Source organism: Cetorhinus maximus, chromosome 8 (assembly GCF_964194155.1).
Source record: "Cetorhinus maximus chromosome 8, sCetMax3.hap1.1, whole genome shotgun sequence".
NCBI lineage: Eukaryota > Metazoa > Chordata > Chondrichthyes > Lamniformes > Cetorhinidae > Cetorhinus > Cetorhinus maximus.
Window position 1 is genome coordinate 57,683,588 of NC_135886.1, and position 19,977 is coordinate 57,703,564.

The 19,977-nt window shown below is 41.6% G+C and overlaps 1 protein-coding gene across 2 annotated transcripts in view; it reads right to left on the minus strand.

Moving 5' to 3' along the window:
- kdm5ba (lysine demethylase 5Ba) overlaps nucleotides 1–19,977 on the minus strand; it is a 254,050-nt gene that overhangs the window by 215,767 nt on the left and 18,306 nt on the right. For both annotated transcript variants that reach the window (XM_078546909.1, XM_078546911.1), the window contains one exon: nucleotides 9,632–9,766. In XM_078546909.1, the coding sequence (XP_078403035.1) occupies nucleotides 9,632–9,766 (135 nt within the window). The remainder of the gene's footprint in view (nucleotides 1–9,631; nucleotides 9,767–19,977) is intronic.

Genomic DNA, 19,977 nt, shown 5'->3' on the forward strand with positions numbered 1-19,977 from the left:
AAGGGGTAAGAAGGTTTGAATAACTGTTTTTTTCATATTGAAACAGAGAAATAAGTCGGCATGATGGAAGCTTTCAAAACTATAATAGGGTTGAGGAGCAAATGGATTCAGCGAGGGCTATGGGTCCTAACACCATTCCAGCTGCAGTGCTGAAGACTTATACTAGTCGCACCCCTTCCAGTACAGCTGCAACACTGGCATCTACCTGACAAAGCAGAAAATTGTCCAGGTATGTCCTGTCCACAAAAAGGACAAATCTAATCTGGCCAATTACCACTCCACCAGTAAACTCTTGATCATCAAAGTGATGGATGGTGTCATTGACAGTGCTGTCAAACACACTTACTCAGCAATAACCTACTCACTGATGTTCAGTTTTACCAGCAGAACTCAGCTCCAGGCCTCATTAACGTACAGCCCTGATCCAAACACTGTAAAAAAAAGTTGAACTCTCAAGAAGTGAGGGGAGAGTGCCTGCCCTTGACATCAAGGCATGATGTGACATCAAGGAGCCCGAGCAAAGCTGAAGTCAATGGGAATCAGGGGGAAAGCTCTCCACCGCTTGGAGTCATACCTAGCACAAAGGAAGATGGTTGTGGCTGTTGGAGACCAATAATCTGCCCCAGGACATCACTGCAGGAGTTCCTCAGGGTAGTGTCCTAGGTCCAACCATCCTCAGCTCCTTCACCTTCTCTCCATCACAAGGTCAGAGGTGGGGTGCTCGCTGATCATTACACAGTGTTCAGTACCAGTCGAGACTCTCAGATACAGAAGTAGTTGATGCCCACATACAGCAAGACCTGAACTAATAAGTGCCAAGAAACATTCACGTTACACAAGTGCTAGGCAACGAGATTATCTCTTGTTGGAGATGCTAACCATCTCCCCTTGACATTAATGGCATTACCATCACTGACACCCCCATCATCCTGGGATTACCACTGAACAGAAAAGCTTAGGTGGGCCAGCCACATAAATACTGTGGCTACAAGGGCAGGTCAGAGGCTAGAAATTCTGAAACAATTAACTCACCTCCTGACTCCCCAAAGTTTATCCACCATCTACAAGGCACAAGTCAGGAGTCTGATGCAATACTCTCTACTTGCCTTGATAAGTGCAGCTCCAACAACACTCAAGAAGTTTGACACCATCCAGGACAAAGCAGCTCGATTGATCACCACACCATCCCCCAATCCACAGCCTCTACTGCCCAAAAGGATAAGGGCAGCAGACACATGGGAACACCATCGCCCCTAAGTTGCCTTCCAGCCACATACCATCTCGACTTGGAACTAGAATTGCCACTCCTTCACCACCACTCAGTTGAAAACCTGGAACACCCTACAGCACCTTAGGTGTACCTACATCACATGACTGCAGTAGTTCAAGAAGGCAGCTCATCATCACCACCACTTTCCCAAGGGCAATCGGTGATGAGCAACAAATGTCGACTTTGCCAGAGACTAACATCCCTTGAACAAATGAAGAAAGTGAAAAATGATTAGCTTGTGTTTGTTCACGGCCACCATAGCATTATAGTCTTGCTTCTTGACTGGTTTTGTTCAAGTCTACCTCAGTCCGTGTCTCAATGTTCTCCACCAACCAGTTGATTTTTCTTCTTATCCTTCTGTTTTTACTTCCAATTTCTCCTTCAATTGTTGCCAGGGCAAGACTGTCAGATCTCCGTTTCCAATGTCTGCACTTGGCCGTCTATCTCTCTAACTGTACTTAAGCCACCCTGTTGATTCCTGAACAACTTCTCTTGACCCAACCCGCTCATTTGTCTTTCTGTCCATCCAGCTGATTCTGAGCATCCTCTACTATATCGACATTTCAAAAGCTGTTATCCTCCTCTCATCCTCTTTCTCCAGAGTCCAACTCTCACATCCATACAGTACAACACTCCACACCAGTGACTGGACTGGACATTTCTTTAGGTGCATGCTGATTCCTCTGGACTTCCAGATGCCACTCAAGTCACTAGTCATACCATAGCTAATCTAACCTGGATTTCATTCCCAGATGTGGGTGTTTAATTGAGCCAAGGTACTTGAATTTTTCACTAGTCGACAAATCATTCAAAAAACATTAGTCCAACAATCCACTGAAAGAATGAAGGGTTAAGTTAGAATAATTTTTTTTCTAAAGGGTTTTTGGAACATAAACTTACTTTTTACACCCAGTTTTGGTCCCTCATGGTTGGCAATATTGGAAAAGGTTCAAGGAAAACTATAAGAATGATGGCTCTGATGAAAGGTCATCAACTTGAAATGGTAATTGTTTCTCTCTCCACAGGTGCTGCCAGATCTGCTATTTCCAGTTTTTTCTGTTTTTATTTCAGATTTCCAGCACTCGGTGTTTTGCTTCTCTACAAGAATGATTACTAGCTCAAGAGAACCTTATTACTCCATAAGCATAAGAACCTATATCTGTTTTCTCTGGAGCAGCAGATTTACAGACAATCTGTTGGAGGTATATACAATAATCCATCTGGACTGCATTACCTATTGCTAGATTATTTCAGTTTGAAAGACTGAAGAGGACCAGGGTCGTGTGTTTTGTCATGAGCACTTTAATCACAGAAAATGGTTCATCTTCAAGGACTACGGACATTCTGGAAGAATGTGTGTTTTAAAAGGCATTGTCCCTTAAAGGATCAATGCAGGACTCTGATTGCTATTTCTGGAAAAAGCATCCTTTTACAATAAAAGTTAATTAAGCAGTTGTAAAAAAAACTGTAAACCTCTGCGTGAACTGTGTACAAAGGGGTCACATAAGTTTCATGGCTCTGGGGAAAAAAACCATGTCTGGAGCTGTGCTTTAAAAAATGGGTTTTGGTTTTGCTTTGAGAAGGACCAACTGCTTGAGACGGAAGACAGCAGCCTTTTTGGCAGTCCAGAGGCATCCACAGGTGGAAGTGAATATAAACTGTTCCTAAATTGCTACATGCTGAGATAAAGTCCCTGAACATGTTCCTCGAGCCCACCTGGAAAGCAGTGCCAGAGTCATTGATTGTTTCGCGGATCAGTGCTGATCCAACCGTATAGCTTGGACACCATCTCAAGAACTCCATCCTCTATCCTTTGCCTTTAAACCATCAACTTTTAACCTTTGGCCGAATTCCTCCATTTCTATTTTGTGTGTGCATGTGCGTGCGTGAGAGAGAGACTTAGGGTATCTCAGAAGAGTAATTAGTATAATTTCATATTCTATACTATATGTTGATAGGCTTGACCAAGACTGGTTTTATAATCAACTAGTAAGCTTGTTGTTTATTGAAAGAAGCCTGGTTAAAGCTTTTTTTATTCTGGGTAACTGTAGTGGAGGTAAATAATTGGTCATTTTGATTAGTGAATTGAATATTTAAACTAATGTTGCAACCTGTGAAGTAGTGGGGCGAGATCAACTGCGCACTCCTCCCATCCCGGCCGTAACAATTTAAGCTACTCAAAAGTGGGTAGTTCTTTTATCAGGATAGCGAGCTTCTAGAATGTATTGTAGCTTCATGCATGCATGCCTTCAAGAGGGAACTAAGCCAACTCTGGCTGGGGCAGAGTTTGTCATGATAACATACACATCATGAATGTGATCTGCTGTTCTGTTTTTGATTGCCTGAGGGGGCCAGGGAAGCATTTTCCAGAGATACCCCCCACATTTTTTTCTTCATTCTCTCCCATGGGATAACAGATACAGGGGTAGAAAGTGTCCAGTCATAATATTCCAGCCATCAGGTGTATGGCAGGTTTGAAGGACCAGCTTTTTTTGCTGGTCATTTCCATATGGCCATGTTCCCAAGCAGTTACTGAGGCAAACAAAAGCATTTTAAAACTGGCTAAAATTTGAAAAATGTATAAAGATACAGAAGAATTAGATATAGAAGAAATAGGATTAGAATAAATATCTTAAATTCTAGTCATCGATGTGGGCATTAGGTCAAATGACAACCTTCATGTGTTTTTGCATTTCTTATACTAAGTTGCCCATTCAAGGTGAGGGCTTAACTTAAAATATATACCCGTCAGGTATAGAACAGCCAGACTATGCAGGAACTTACCAGTTCGATGTTAGCTGTGGCTCAGTGATAGCATTCTTATCTCTAATTCAGAAGATTGCAGGGTTAAGCACCACTTTGGAGAACTGAATAAAATGTAGGCACCCACTCTAGCGCAGTACTGAGGAAATGTCATTCCATCTTTCTCAGAGATTTCAAACCAGAGAACAAAAAATCTATGGCACTATTTGAAGAAGAGCAGGCAAATTCTCCTGGTTTCAGGGCAGTGTTCATACCTCAATTATCTAGTCATTTATCTCATTGTTGTTTGTGGGGCCTTGCTGTATTTATATTAGCTACCACACCACTTCATTGGTTGAAAAGTGCTTTGGGTTATCCTGAGGTCGTGAAAGATGCTGTATCAGGGTTGTCCAAAATGCAGCCTGCGTGCCAGAGTCCAGCTGCCAGACAAGAGGTTCAATCCAGCCTGCAAACCACTGTTCAAATACACACAAGTGAAGGGGATTGATTCCGCAACGAGTTGCTCCTCCAATCACTGGCTGTTTCTTCCCTGTTATGCTCCCTGTGGAGGTGGGGGTGAAGAGGTTGCCTGCCAGGGTGGGCCAGGGCTGCGGGGAGAAAAAGAGCCTGGTTGAAGAGAAAAGGCCTGCCTGGTTGGGGGTGGGAACAGTCAGGAAGTTGATAGCATCCTCTATGATTTTTTTTGTAAAGGTAATGAATGGTGGCATAGTATACAGCAATTGAGAATCTTGCAGCCAAGTCCAATCCTATCCTATACCATGCACTTTCCAGTAAGGGTCAATGAACAGTGATCAAGAGCAGAAGGAGTAAGCAGCAACGAGTTCAGATGTTGCAGTGCCTTTAGCCTTGAGCCTTCAAGGAAGTATTTTTTTGTATTACCTATGGAATATATGCATGGCATGGAGTAATACATTATTTGAATAAAATGAGTGCATGCTCTATTGCACAAAATATGACAGCATGATATGAGTCTAGGTAAAGTTTTACTGATGCTGGTTTGAAAAAAGCATTTAGATGATAACTGGGTGCTTGTCCTTTTCTTGTACTCAGTGTCTAAATTTCCTCTGACTGATTTCAACTTGACAGAATACTACAGTCTGTTTTTGCACACCTTTGAAGGCCTGAATGTATGGTGCAAAAATAACAACTAATGCTGTGGAAAGGATGGAGGAGAAGTCATTGTTTTCTTAACAAAGAACTGTTTCACCACATTTATATTATGAAATTTATCACTGTTTAGGTTCCTGTGACCAATTATTTATTTTTTCCTGATTAACACCTAGATATGCTGTCTTGAAAGCAGAGGATTAGGCAGTAAATTCCAGAGTCTCAGTATGTGCTTTAGGGAGGAGTTATCTGATCTGTCCCCAGAAAGTCACCATGCTGAGTTGTGCATACATAGGTAAATGAGAGACGATTCAAACATATAATGGACAATTGTTTTAGCAGTGTCAGGTCATTTCACTTGGTGCTGCAGCTACAATGCCAGATATCTCACTAAATCAGTGTTCAATATAGTGTCAAAAAAGCAAGCTAAAAACTAGACTTCTCTTTTGAAGCTTGTTCATTAAAAGGCACATTTTTTGTTGTTTTGATATTAGTGAGATAAATTTCTAATGCCTTATCTTTCCAAAACTTGTTCACCAACTCTGAGTGAGGAAGAAAATTGGCCCTGCATGCAAAAAGGCAGGACATCCTTGCGCTATATGAATGCAAGTTTCTTGACTTGCAGAGGCAGTGGCGTAGTGGTATTGTGGCTGGACTAGTAATCCAAAAACCGAGGTTCAAATCCCATGGCAGATGGTGAAATTTGAATTCAATAACTATCTGAATCAATAAAAATTCAATTAAAATGATGACCATGAAAAACCCATCTGGTTCACCAATGTCCTTTAGGGAAGGAAATCTACCTGGTCTGGCCGACATGTGACTCCAGACCCACAGCAATGTGGTTGACTCTCAAATGCCCTCCAAAATGGCCTAGCAAGCCACTCAGTTGTATCACACCACTAAAAAGTCTGAAAGGAACGAAACCGGACCGACCTCATGACATCGACCTAGGCACCAGAAACAACAGTAGCAAACTCAGCCCTCCATACAACATATGGGGGCTTGTGCCAAAATTGGGAGAGCTGCCTCAGGCTAGTCAAGCAACAGCCTGACATTCCGTGAATATGATTATATCCCATCATCACCATCCCTGCATATGTCCTGTCCCACCGGCAGGACAGACCAAGCAGGGATGGTGGCATGGTGGTATACAGTCAGGAGGAATTGCCCTTGGAGTCCTCAAAATTGACCTCGGACCCCAAGAAGTCTCATGGCATCAGGTCAAACATGGGCAAGGAAACGTCCTGCTCATTACCATGTACCGCCCACCCACAGCTGATGAATCAGTACTACACCATGTTGAACACCGCTTGGAGGAAGCACCAAGGGCGCAGAATGTACTCTGGGTGGGGGGCTTCAATGTCCATCACCAAGAGTGGCTCGGTAGCACCATTACTGGCCGAGTCCTAAAGGACATTGCTACTAGACTGGGTCTGCGGCAGGTGGTGAGGGAACCAACAAGAGGGAAAAACATACTTGACCACATCCTCACCAACCTGCCTGTCGCAGATGCATCTGTCCATTTCAGTATCGGTAGGATTGGCCACCGCACAGTCCTTGGGTAGACAAAGTCCCCTCATCACATTGAGAATACCCTCAGTCATGCTGTGTGGTACTGCCACCAGATAGATTGCAAACAGATCTTGCAACTCAAGACTGGGCAACCACGAGGCACTGTGGACCATCTACAGCAGAAGAACTGTACTCAACCACAATCTGTAATCTCATGGTCCGGCATATCCCCCCACTCTACCATTATCACCAAGCCAGGGGTCAACCCTGGTTCAACGAAGAATGCAGGAGGGCATGCCTGGAACAGCACCAGGCATACCTAAAAATGAGGTGCTAACCTGGTGAAGTTATAACACAGGGCTACTTGTGTGCCAAAAAGCATAAGCAGCAATTGATAGACAGAGCTAAGCGATTCCACAACCAACAGATCAGATCTAAGCTCTGTAGTCCTGCCACATCCAGCCATGAATGGTGGTGGAAAATTAAACAACTCATTGGATGCGGTGGCTCCACAAATATCCCCATCCTCAATGATGGAGGAGCCCAGCACATCAGTGCAAAAGGCTGAAGCATTTGCTACAATCTTCAGTCAGAAATGTTGATGGGATGATCCATCACGCCCTCCTCCAGGGGTCCCCAGCATCACAGATGCCAGTCTTCAGCCAATTCAATTCAATCCATGTGATGCCAAAAAACAGCTTAAGGCACTGGACACGGCAAAGGCTACGGGCCCTAACCATATTCCGGCAGTAGTACTGAAAACGTGTGCTCCAGAACTTGCCTCGTCCATCGTCAAATTGTTCCAGTACAGCTACAACACTGGTATCTACCCAGCGACGTGGAAAATTGCCCAGGTATGTCCTGTACATAAAGCAGGATGAAGCCAACCCAGCCAATTACCGCCCCACCAGTCTCCTCTCTATCATCAGTAAGGTGATGGAAGGTGATCAACAGTGCTAACAAACGGCACTTGCTTAGCAATAACCTGCTCGCTGATGCTCAGTTTGGGTTCCACCAGAGCAACTCAGCTCCTGACCTCATTACAGCCTTGGTTCACCTAGCTAAGCCAAACAGTGTGTTTATTTTTTCCAAAGGTTACTGATAATATGAACACTATGAAAAGATTTATATTATGAGAAAGGTAAAGTTCCAAAGACATATCGGAGCAATGGAATTTGCATTAAAAAGGGAGAAACATGAATAAAGGAAATGAGGCTTTGTGCCAGAGGGGAAGGCATTCTAAGATCTAGCACAAGTGTGAAAAGCCTCAAGCCATTGTGCATCAGGTTCCTGTCTGCAGGAACCAAAGCTGGGAAAACTCACCTTGAGTTCCACTGTCCAGGGCATTGTGTTGCTTTGCTGGGTCTGTTTAAATCTATTTGTTTTTACTGTTGCCTTAACAGGGGTGTAACTGGAAGCCAGATTAATTAGGGGTTTTGGGAGTTATTATTGTAGTAATCTGTAGACCTATGTATGTGCTTGAAATCTTTTCCTTTTGTTAATAAATGTTTAATTTAGTTTTCTAAAAACCTCTGAAGTCATGGTAGTCTAATTACTTCTGAATTCAGGGCATGCATCTCGAAATAAAACACAAATTGCAAAACAGTTGTGACCGCGTGATCAGGTTTCCCTTGTGGATTTGATCCATCTGGCACACATCATCCGCCACATCATAACAGTCCTAGACCCAACCATTTCCAGCTGCTTCATCAATGACCTTCCTTCCATCATAAGAAGTGGGGATGTTCGTTGTTGATTGCACAACGTTTGGCAATATTTGCAACTCCTCAGATACTGAAGCAGTCCATGTCAAAATGCAGCAAGACCTGGACAGTATCCAGGCTTGGGCTGACAAGTAGCCACACAAGTGCCGGGCAATGACCATCTCCAACAAGAGAGAATCTAATCATCGCCTCTTGACATTCAATGGCATTACCATCGCTGAATCCCCCACTATCAACATCCTGGGGGTTACCATTAACCAGAAACTGAACAGGACGAGCCATATAAATACTGCGGCTACAAGAGCAGGTCAGAGGCTACGAATCCTGCAGCGAGTAACTCACCTCCTGACTCCCCAAAGCCTGTCCACAATCTAGGAGGCACAAGTCAGGATTGTGATGGAATACTCTCGGCTTGCCTGTATGAGTGCAGCTCCAACCACACAAGAAGCTTGACACCATCCAGGACAAAGCATTTGTCATTGTTTGTGGATGGGGTTCCATTCACTCCCTCCACCGCCAACATTCAGTGGCAGCAGTGTACCATCTACAAGATGCACTGCAGAAACACATCAAAGCTCTTTAGACAACACCTTCCAAACCCACGACCGCTACCATTCAGAAGGATAGGGCAGCAGATACATGAGAACACCATCATCTGCAAGTTCCCCTCCAAGCCACCCACCACCCTGACTTGGAAATATATCACTGTTCCTTCACTGTCGTTGGGTCAAAATGCTGGAACTCCCTCCTTAATAGCACTGTGGGTGTACCGGCACCACATGGACTGCAGCAGTTCAAGAAGGCAGCTCACCATCACCTTCAAGGGCAATTAGGGATGGGAAATTAATGCTGGTCTAGCCAGCGAGCCCATATCCCTTGAATGAATAAAGAAAAACTTATTTGACTCAAATTTGTCACTGAAATTAAGGACTCAATTCTAAGCATTAACAGATCTAAGCATTTGAACAGTTGGCAGTGTCTCAGTTCACAATATTATAATGAACCCACTTAAATGCCACTTGTTATAAATATACCCTAAACTAACAGACACTATAACATTTATTATTTGAAGAGCATTTTAGTCAAATAACATTGAAGAAACGCTCAGTTGGCATACCCTAAATCTTGTTTCCCTTTCTTATCCTAATTTTATTTGCACAGCCTATCCACAGATTGACCTACCAGTGAGTTCAAACTTAATTTTGCACTAACAGTTACTATGCAAATCAATAATTTGCAAAATTGTACCCACCTCTGATCTCATGCGTTTCGCTCTTCGGGCTGGTATGCTCATTTCCGAAGACTGCACAGATTGTCGCTGAACAATATCATGTGGCTTGTACTCTTGATCTTTCTCATCGTTGATCAGACTTGGCTTCTGGACACACTGAAAATAACAATGTTAGCCTTAATGCAAATTGCAAAACTACCGCCACACTTTCCAGCAAATAATTTAATTCAAGACTTGTATTCTATTTTCCTTTTCTAAAAAAAATATAAAATTTATCAAGTAGGTGGGCATCCCTGGCTGGGCTATTCTTGTAAAAGCTTGATCAGCCGAGTCATATTCAACGCAGTTTCTGAGTCAGTGTGTAACTAGTCATATCACTAAGGACTTTTGTCTTCCTTTTCCTTTCCAGGCTATTTTAATAAATAGTGGGATTTGAACTCGTTTTCTACATTATTATTAGTCTAGGTCTCTGGTCATTAATTCTCTAACATAACTACTATACTACCATGGTTGAGGTATTAATGAAACGTTAAAATTTATTATTGGGAATGGTTACATACTTTAACGAGCCTTTACAAAACTGGAGCACAAATAATGGGGCCTCTGTTTAAATATCTTTTATTCATTTATGGCATGTGAGCTTCGCTGGCTAGGCCAGCATTAATGCCCATCCCTAATTGCCCTCGAGGTGGTGGTGGTAAGCTGCCTTCTTGAACCGCTGCAGTCCCTGTGGTGTGGGTACACCCATGGTGTTGTTAGGGAGGAAGTTCCAGGATTTTGACCCAGCAACTGTGAAGGATTGGCGATATATTTCCAAGTCAGGATGCTGAGTGACTTGGAGGGAAACTTCCAGGTGGTGGCGTTCCCGTGTGTAGCTGTCCTTGTCCTTCTAGATGGTAGTGGCCGTGGGTTTGGAAGATACTGTCAAGGTGGAAATAAGTGGTCTCAGTGAAGACACTGGATATGTGGGCAGAAGATCATCTCAGGTTCAAAGATGATACAAGATGTAAACAGTCTAGTTCAGTCAAGGGTGCCAGGGAGAGGAATGGAGTTGGTATGGTAGGGAACATAGTTTGCGGTGGGGACCAAAGAAAATGACTTCAGTCTTTCTAGTATTTAGTCGAAGGGCAATTCTGCTCACCCAGTAAAGGACGTTGGACAAGCAGTCTGACGTTTTAGAGAGTGGAGGGGTCAAAGTGTCCTAAGGTTCAACTGATTTCAGTTCTTACTTTTAAAGTGCATTATGTGAGCAGCTGCCTTGACTCCTTATGTTCACTGAACTGTCAGTTTAGATGCACCATGCTCAGTCCTGGGGTTTGAATCTATACATTGAGAAGAATATTCTAACTCTACTAACTCCAGCCAATCTGGCAAGCATTAGAAGGCAAGGTCTTTAGCAGCCACTCAAACCTGGGTTTGCATAAATAAAAATATAAATATTGAAAAATCAATGTCAATGTAACATATATAACACAGTATTTCCAGTTCCAGGTTCTCTCTCAGTACTTCCTACTCTTTTCCTTCCATCATCTTTCTTCAGTCTCCACCTGTTTTTGACAATCCTTTGTCATTTCCCTCTGTGCGCTGCCCCCTCAGGCCCTCTTACACCCTGTGGTGTTTATTTGTACATTACTGAAGTACTAGTTACATGGCTCAAAGTAACGCCACAAGTTAAATGCATTGGCAGTGGGGTCAAATATTGTGCAGGGCAGAGACCGCATCCCCTTCATAAGTGTCACTTTAAGTATAGAATACAGTGACTTAGAAACAAGATGATGGAACTACATAGCGCATCTAGAAGGATAAAAGAGAATGCCAAATTAATATTTTCAGTGGAAACTTCCAACAGAACTGGTAGAAGACAGGCAAAATAACCCTAGGTATAAAGCCAAAGAATTTGTTTATCTAATAAAAAGAGCATTGGCTCTTTAAATGGCCTGCATATCTGCACATCAAGGTCCCTCTGCTCTCCATTTAAAATCCAAGTATTTAAAAATACACATTATCGCCCTATTAAGCCTCCTCCTGTGTGGTAAATATTATATGTTTCTATAAATATATGTTTTTCTACACTGAGCTGCTTCTGCCACCTAACTGCTCATTCTTCCACATTGGCCAACTGTAAATTTTCACAATCCTGAATTTGCTATATCCAAAATTTGGTATCAGGGAAAACATCAGTATTATTTCCCCCAGTTTGAGTAAATATATTTTACATATTTTAGAAAGAAAGAGTTCCCAACACATACCCCTAGAGTCATTTCATCCAATTCCAGCAAATCTCCATGGCACACTCAGGGGTGATGGCTTTGTAGTAGCAGTATTATGCAGAGTGGTAGCAACAAGGACATGGACAGTAACACTAGAAACTGATAGCAATGAGAAATGAACCCAAGTGTGGCAATATTCAGATAGGATCTCAAGAGACTAGCAGTATTGAGGAGAGGTTTCATGATCTGATAGCACTGGAAAAGAGGTCTGTGCTACAGTCATTGCAGCTTATTAGGGGCATTGGGTAGGAGCCTGTAGGACCAGAGAACATTGCTAATAGTCTGGAATCCAGTGGAAATATAGCCCAGTATTATTGGACTGAGGTCTAACAGTAATTAGTCTTGAATGCACTGGGGGCCAGGTTTAGGGAACACTAAGAGCCTGACAGCATTAAGGTGGGAGAGAAGTTACAGGATTTGGGAATGATTCTAGCATCAGGAAACGACATTCTGTGGTCCTATCAATTGGGAAAGAGGGGTAAATGGAAGTCTGAAAAGGGTCCTTGGTTCCATAAGTGATGGTGGGGCAGGGGGCTGCACCGGGGGTAGGGTTTGGAATATTCGAGCAGGTGTTGTGGTCTGGTAGCAATTAGATGTGCATGGAAAAGACAAGGGATTTCAATGTCTTTTATAGTAGATGTCCAAAAGCAGTATTCTGGGCCTAACCTTTGTTGTCAACAAATTTACTATTTCTATCCTTCTGCAAAATATTTTAAAAATTTAACAGTGGTGACATAATCACAAGTGTTGCCCATATGAGAGTTTACAACTTTTGTTAAAAGTTTGTCACTACCATGAAAAATACAAAGAAACAAATCCTCTCAGTATCATACAGACTGGGCGCTGGGAATTCTGCAAATTGTATGCATACATAGTTGATTGCTTTGTCCAAATCTTGCAAGTTGAAAATATCCAGTCAAAACTCATGCTTTTGAGATAGAGTGGGGTCTACACATAAAATCTCAAGCATTAAGTGAAGAAATGTGGTTATAATGATGATGAAATTGTCATTACTGTCAAAAACTGACAGCAATTTCAAGCATCTGTGTAAGAAATCATGACAAACCGGATGCTGCTGTCAGAGATAGCCTGCGCCTCAACAGGGCGCACTATTGTAGTCTTCATAGATGTGTCAACTTTTGAACATTATTCTCCTAAAAAACCATTGAAAATGTTACTTTGTTAATTCAGTTTTTAGCAACACACTAAATCATACTTACTAACCAATCTTTGTCCTGAAAGAAATATTGAAAAGTATGGAGTGTCATTCCCTCCATTCCATGATAAAAAGTTCCATAGATTTTTTTTCCGAGTTCATGGTATTTCAGCTTCCACCCTATCAATGTGTCGTATTCTTTCCTCCGTCATATGTTTATCTAGCTTCCCCTTGAATGCATTTATGCTATTCACCCCAGCACCTCTCTGTGGTATCGAGTTCCACATTTTCATCACTGTTTAGGTAAAGAGGTTCACAGAATTCACTATTGGATTTATTAGTGACATTATGTTTATGGTCTCCCTGCAAGTGGAGATATTTTCTTTAACCTATCAAGCCCTTTCATAATCTTGAATACTCTTTCACGTGTGCATCCCAAACTTTATTCTGCTCTTTGTAAAATGATTAAAAATTGAATGATAATCATTGGCCCAGATCTTCCAGTCAGCAGTGAGGCTGTGACGCTTGCTGCCCACCATGATAAAAAAAAGTCTATGTTTTGCGCAGGAGCTTTAAGGACTTTCTAACAGCTGCAGGATGCAGTCATTAGCAAAGGATACTGCGCGGCACAGATGCAGCAAGACCATGCCCCCTCTGTCAGCAGCACAAGGCACACCCTGATATTCAGCAGCGTGTAGTAAACCAAGGGTTTTTTTTGAAGTTTAAGCGTTTTAATTACTTCTAATCTTTTAAAGACTTAATTGCTTTTGATTGGTAGAGGCAGTGCCATGGAGAATACACCAGTGATGGTGACTGACAATTAACTGCCAAGCACTAGTTAGGTGCAATGTATGTACATGTTCTTTCTGTCTGCAAACAGGGCCCTGTGTATTAATATTGTGTAGCTTCCAATACGCGCAAATGCTCCACACCGAGCCCGATTGACAATCTTGAATTGGTTGTCAGCATAATTCTAAGCACACTGAGGATTATTTAGCAAATGTTGCCCAACCACAGAATCACATCTAATGTTGGACACTGTGTTTTGAGTTTTGCAAGCACGGGCTGGTTGGTTATGGTCTGTAACTTGCCCATTGCAAACAGAGGCTGGGGCATGCTGTTTGATACAATCTGCCAGTCTTTGGGACATACAGCCTACATAATGAGCATCGCACTGGCATGGAAATTTATATACCACATTACTCATTTGTGAGATAGGCAAAATGTCTTTTTGGCTTGACCGCAGCATCTCTTTAGTGGTAAATACCACCATGTTGCCACTGCTTATCACGCAAATGAGTAAACTAAAATGTGGATGCTGGAAATCTGAAATAAAAACAGAAAATGCTGGAAAAACTCAGCAGGCTGGCAGCATATGCGGAGAAATAGAGTTAATGTTTCAAGTTCATATGCCAACCAATCAGTACTCTCTTCACATACAGTACAAATTGTTATTTCCCCCTTATATTGGTATTTGTGCGAAATGTCCTGGTGTGTGCAAGACGAAAAGCTTCAACATGATTCTTTTTTTCAGCAATACTCAAGTTCTGTACTACCAACCGACTATACCCATTAATGTAAGTGAATATGGAAAGTCTGGACTAATTAAAAAGTGCTGAAAAAGAAATGAATGATAAAATGCATTGATGTTTATTGCTTAAAGGGATTAAAAGCGTAGTGAGCTTAGAGTCTATTGATTTTTTGGTATTAACATTTACAAAAAGGAATAATAATGGAAATAACTACTCCCAATTGCGTGAGTGCTTTGAGTCCATTAATTTAAAATGTAAAATATAATTTTTTAAAAATTAATGTCTACAGAAAGGATTGGCAATGGACACAATGGCTTACAACTGGAGCAGAGGGTGCAGGTGGGTACAAAGAGGAAAGCAGAGATACAGCAAGTTTACATTTAAAAACAATTTATGTAAGAAAAAGGTCTTCCCAATGCAGTTTCTGCTGAAAAGTCACTTCCCACCCTGGTCCTATGCCTGCAATCAAAATTGCTAGGTAGAATGGTTTAAATTTCAGGGCAACTTCACGGCTTCTAGTCTAAGTCTCTGACAGCAGGGTCAGTGTTGTACCCATCCACAGGAGCACATGACAGAACTTCCTCAGGGTCCCAACTTGCAATGTAGTGGATGTCTGAACATTTCCCACTATTTCTATCAAAATCCAGACCAATACTTTGTACTTTCTGGTTTGCTGTCAGCAGAAACGTTTCAATCCAATTGACAACTGAATCTGCTTGATGCTTCACTGCCTGAAATGCCCTAGAGCTAGCTCCAGAATGAAACTGACATTGTAGCCACAGAGCTCATTACATCTTTTGTGAGCAGCCATCCATTTATAGTGCTGACTGCAAACTCTAGGACCTTATTTTGAACAGAGGCAATGGTTGGGTTGCAGATAGCAGAACAGCTTACCTTAATATTCCAATCTTCCCTAGATGTAGAGGAAGTGCCAAAGGGTTTGGAGAGTGGCAAATGTGATATCCTTATTCAAGAAAGGGTATAAGGATATTCCTAGTAACTACAGGCCAGTCAGTTTAACATCAGTGTTGGCTAAGGTTTTAGAAACAATAATCGGAAGGGGGTGGGGGTGGATCAACAGGCAATTGGAGAGATTGGAGTTATTTTATACAAGGCATATCCTGTTTGCCTAATCTAAATGGATATTTTGATGAAGTGCAGAGAAGGCTGGTGAGGGAAATGCAATGTATGTTGCTGTACAGTTTTTAAGAAGTGTTTGGCAAAGTACCACATAAAAGCTGGTTAATAAAATTGAGGATTATGGAATAGGAGGGTCAGTGTCAGCTTGGATAAAAAAATTGTCTTAAAAGGAGAAAAAACAGTGAGTCATGGTAAAAGCAAAAGAAGGTAAATAGTGGCAATATGATAAGCATGCAGGGATAGAGGAACCTGGGGGTGCTTATGCATAGATCCTGAAAAGGTGACAGGACATATTGAGATTAGGTCAAAATAGGCTAAAAGATGGGGATAAAACAATGAATGGAAATAAATTTTTAAAATAATAATAGGTGGGAAAAAGATATATATAAAAACTTAAAAATAAATATTAGATAAAAGGGGATCAAAAAGGGGCAAGGATGGAGCAGAGAGTTCATGATCTGAAATTGTTGAACTCAATGTTAAGCCCGGAAGGCTGTAAAGTGCCTATTAGGAAGATGAGGTGCTGTTCCTCCAGTTTGCATTGAGCTTCACTGGAACAATGCAGCAGGCCAAGGACGGACATGTGGGCATGAGAGCAGGATGGTGTGTTGAAATGGCAAGCGACAGGAAGGTATGGGTCATGCTTGCGGACAGACCAAAGGTCTGCGTCTGGTCTCTCCAATGTAGAGGGTATTCTTTTCTCCCACACTGTTACCTCCCTCCCACCCCATCCCCACTAGGGCCATCTGCCACTTGCTCATTCTGCTTTCTACTCTTAATGTCACCATTAGCACCTCCTTTAACAAGTATCATCAACATCAACAACCCTTCGACCTTATGTTTATGACATTATTTGCAATCTCTCCCTTGCTGGAACTATGTAAAACAGCAGTTGGGTCACAGTGAGTGTATTGCACACAGTTCTGGTCACACACTAAGAAAGATGTGATTGCACTAAACAGGATACAGAGGAGATTTACATGGATGTTCCAAATTGAAGTATATAAAATTATGAGGGGTCTATATAGACTAGATCAGACGTTTCTCCTCTTGGTTGAGTCCATAACTAGGGGCATAGACTTAGGTTTAGAGGTAGCAGGTTTATAGAGGATTTGAAGGGAAATTGTTTCACCTAGAGGGTAGTAGGGACCTGGAACTTGCCAAAAAAGGTGGTAGAAGCAGAAACCCTCAAAGCATTTAAAATAAAAAAAAACTTGGATATGCACTTGAAGTAACAGAATCTACAAGGCTGTGGGCCAAAAGATGGAAAGTGAGATTAGGCTGCATGGTTACTTGTAGGCCAGCACAGGCATAATGGGCTTCCATGTTCTAAGTTTCTATGCACCTAAATGGCGGGATAAATTATTTGATACAACTCATTATTCAAAAGCTATTCTTTGTGCTAAAAATGAAGATTCACTAGATTTGAATGAAAGCTTTTGGAAAACTGTCAGGCAAACTAAAAGAAGTGTTGATTCCATTGACAAAGATGTCAACAGTCTATACCCTCCAGAGTTTCCTAACAGTCTTAACTCCAATAGGCATGCCACCACACAAACTTAGACCCAAGGAAGAAGCAGTTAAAATATTGCCATGAAACTTGAATCCTAAACAAGGGCTCTGTCATGGAATAAAATTAGTATTTAGGAAACCGTTTTCTTTGAAGATAGGTGCTGAAATTAAAACAAGCAAATTAAGGAAATAGTGTGTTTATTTCTCAAACAATATTGAGTCCATCAGATGCAAACGTGCCTTTTCAATACGGGAGGTAACAGTTCCCAGTTAGTCTATTACATTCCTTGACTATAAACAGATCACAAGATCAGACTATCGACAAAATTTGTGTTTTTATTCCTAGGACTGTTTTCACAAATGCAGCTTGACGTAGCTTTTTCCAAAGTTAGACATTTTGGTTTTGTTAAATTCATTGGCAAAAAAGGCAACTAGAAATCCTGTATTTAATTAGTACTGTTGCAATAAAGATACTAATTTAACCTCAAGCAAAACTGTCACAAGAAATTGATTCTGTGGATTGAAGGAACAGGCCACAGAGTTTTTAATGATACATGGACAGTAAAGAGTAGATAAGTAGTAGGCAATTTTAGGTTTCCAAAGGCATGCGCTAAATCATGAGTCTAATATGTAGTACTAAGAGAGAACGTGTCAGGGTCAAGTCGCAGAATGGACAGCAAACTGGTTACAAAACAGAAAAGTAGAGGTTAAAAGGTGGTTACTTACATTGGCTGAAGGTAGTAATTTGTGTTCCACCAGGATCAGGGATTGAAACTGCGGTTTACCATTTACAAACGGTTTGGGCTCAGGAATCAAAAATACAATTTGTGGACTACATCAAATTGGGGCATATAGTTAATGCAGAGGAATACTGCAACAAAATCTAAGATGATAAGAATAACCTTGCAGAATGGGCATTTAATTGGAAAATTACTTTCAATACTGTTACATGCTAGACAATTTATTGTGGCAGGAAAAGTAAGGTGGCTACATAATCCTTGGAGAATGTGTTTAAATGAAATAGAGGAGGAGAGTGTTATGGGGTAGAGGTAAACAAATTACAAAGTGGTGCTGGTTAACAAGGCCATGAAGAAACAAAGCAACGGGGCTCGATTCAACAAGGATGGGATTTATAGAACCTTGGTTAGATCATATGGAGTACTGTGAATAGCTCTAGACTCCAAATTACAAAAAGAATATAGAGGCACCAGTTACTGTGAAAAAGAAATTTACAAAAATTATACTAGATCTGAGAGTAAACCCCAGAACAAGCTGGGCCTCCTTTCTCTAGAAGGGGATGACCTGATAGAGATCTTTCTAACTATCAAACGGCTCGATAGGTTAGACAGAGTAAACATTTACACTTGCAGGGGAGACCATAGACCATAAAATACATGATAGTCACTAATAAACCCAACAGTGAAATCTGGAGAAACTTCTTTCCCTAGAATACCAAGAATATGGAACACATTATCTCAGGGAATGGTTGAGGTGAATAGCATAAATGCATTAAGGAGGAGCGAGCTAAACACGAAGGAGAAAAGAACAGGATAGGTTGATGGAGTTAGATTGGGGTGGGGGGGAGAGGAGGATCATGGAACATGAAAAATTGAACAGATCAGTTGGACTTGTTTCTATGCTGTAAGTATTATACAATGTTAAATAATTCTTTAGCACTTTGTAATATATTACAAAGTCCAGGAAATATATTTTTTCCATACTTGAACATGCCGGATAAACATTTATATAACTGCCTTAACTACAGTAAAACATCAAAAAATCAGATGCAAAAAAATGACACTAACCAGAAAGTTTAGTGGAAATAAATAAAGATTTGGTCAAAGACATTGCTCATCAGAAGGCTTCTGAAGGTGAGGTGCAGATCATCTTCTGCAAAGAACGTAGCTTAAAAACTTAGGACAAGCATTCCATTGTCAGTCAATAACACAAAACGTGTTACGGGTGACTGAAAAGGTGGGGAAAGATGCCAGCACCTCAGGTTGATGAGGTTTGAGATTTAGCTAATGGAATTCAGTGTTATCACAAGTTGTAGAATATAAAACTCAATGGGCAATGATGAGCCTAAATAAAGCCCAAGTTGAGAGTGCCCTTGATATCAAGACAGCATTTAACCGAGTGCATCATCAAGGGGCCCTAGCAAAATTTAAGTCAATCGGAGCCAGCGGGGAAAATTCTCCATTGGTTGGAGTCATACCTAGCACAAAGGAAGATGGTTGTGGTTGTTGGAGGTCAATCAGCTCAGCTCTAGGACATCACTGCAGGAGTTCCTCAGGGTAGTGTCCTAGGCCCAACCATCTTCAGCTGCTTCATCAATGACCTTCCCTCCATCATGAGTTCAGAAGTGGCAATGTTCGCTAATGATTGCAATGTTCAGTACCATTTGGGACTCCTCAGATACTCCTCCAGTAGTAGTCTGTGTCCATATACAGCAAGACCTCGACAAAATTCAAGCTTGGGCTGATAAGTGGCAAGCAATATTCATGCCACACAAGTGCTAGGCAATGAACATCTCCAACAGGAAAGAATCTAACCATTTCCCATGACATTTAACAGCATTAACATCACTGAATCTCTCACCAACATCCAGGCAGTTACCATCAACCAGAAACATAACCAGACTAGAGAATACCGTGGCTACAAGAGCAGGTCAACTGTGGCTCAGTTGGTAGCTCAACTGCTTCTGAATCACAAGGTTCCACCTTCAAATACCCCTCCAGGGCTGGGGCACAAAAATCA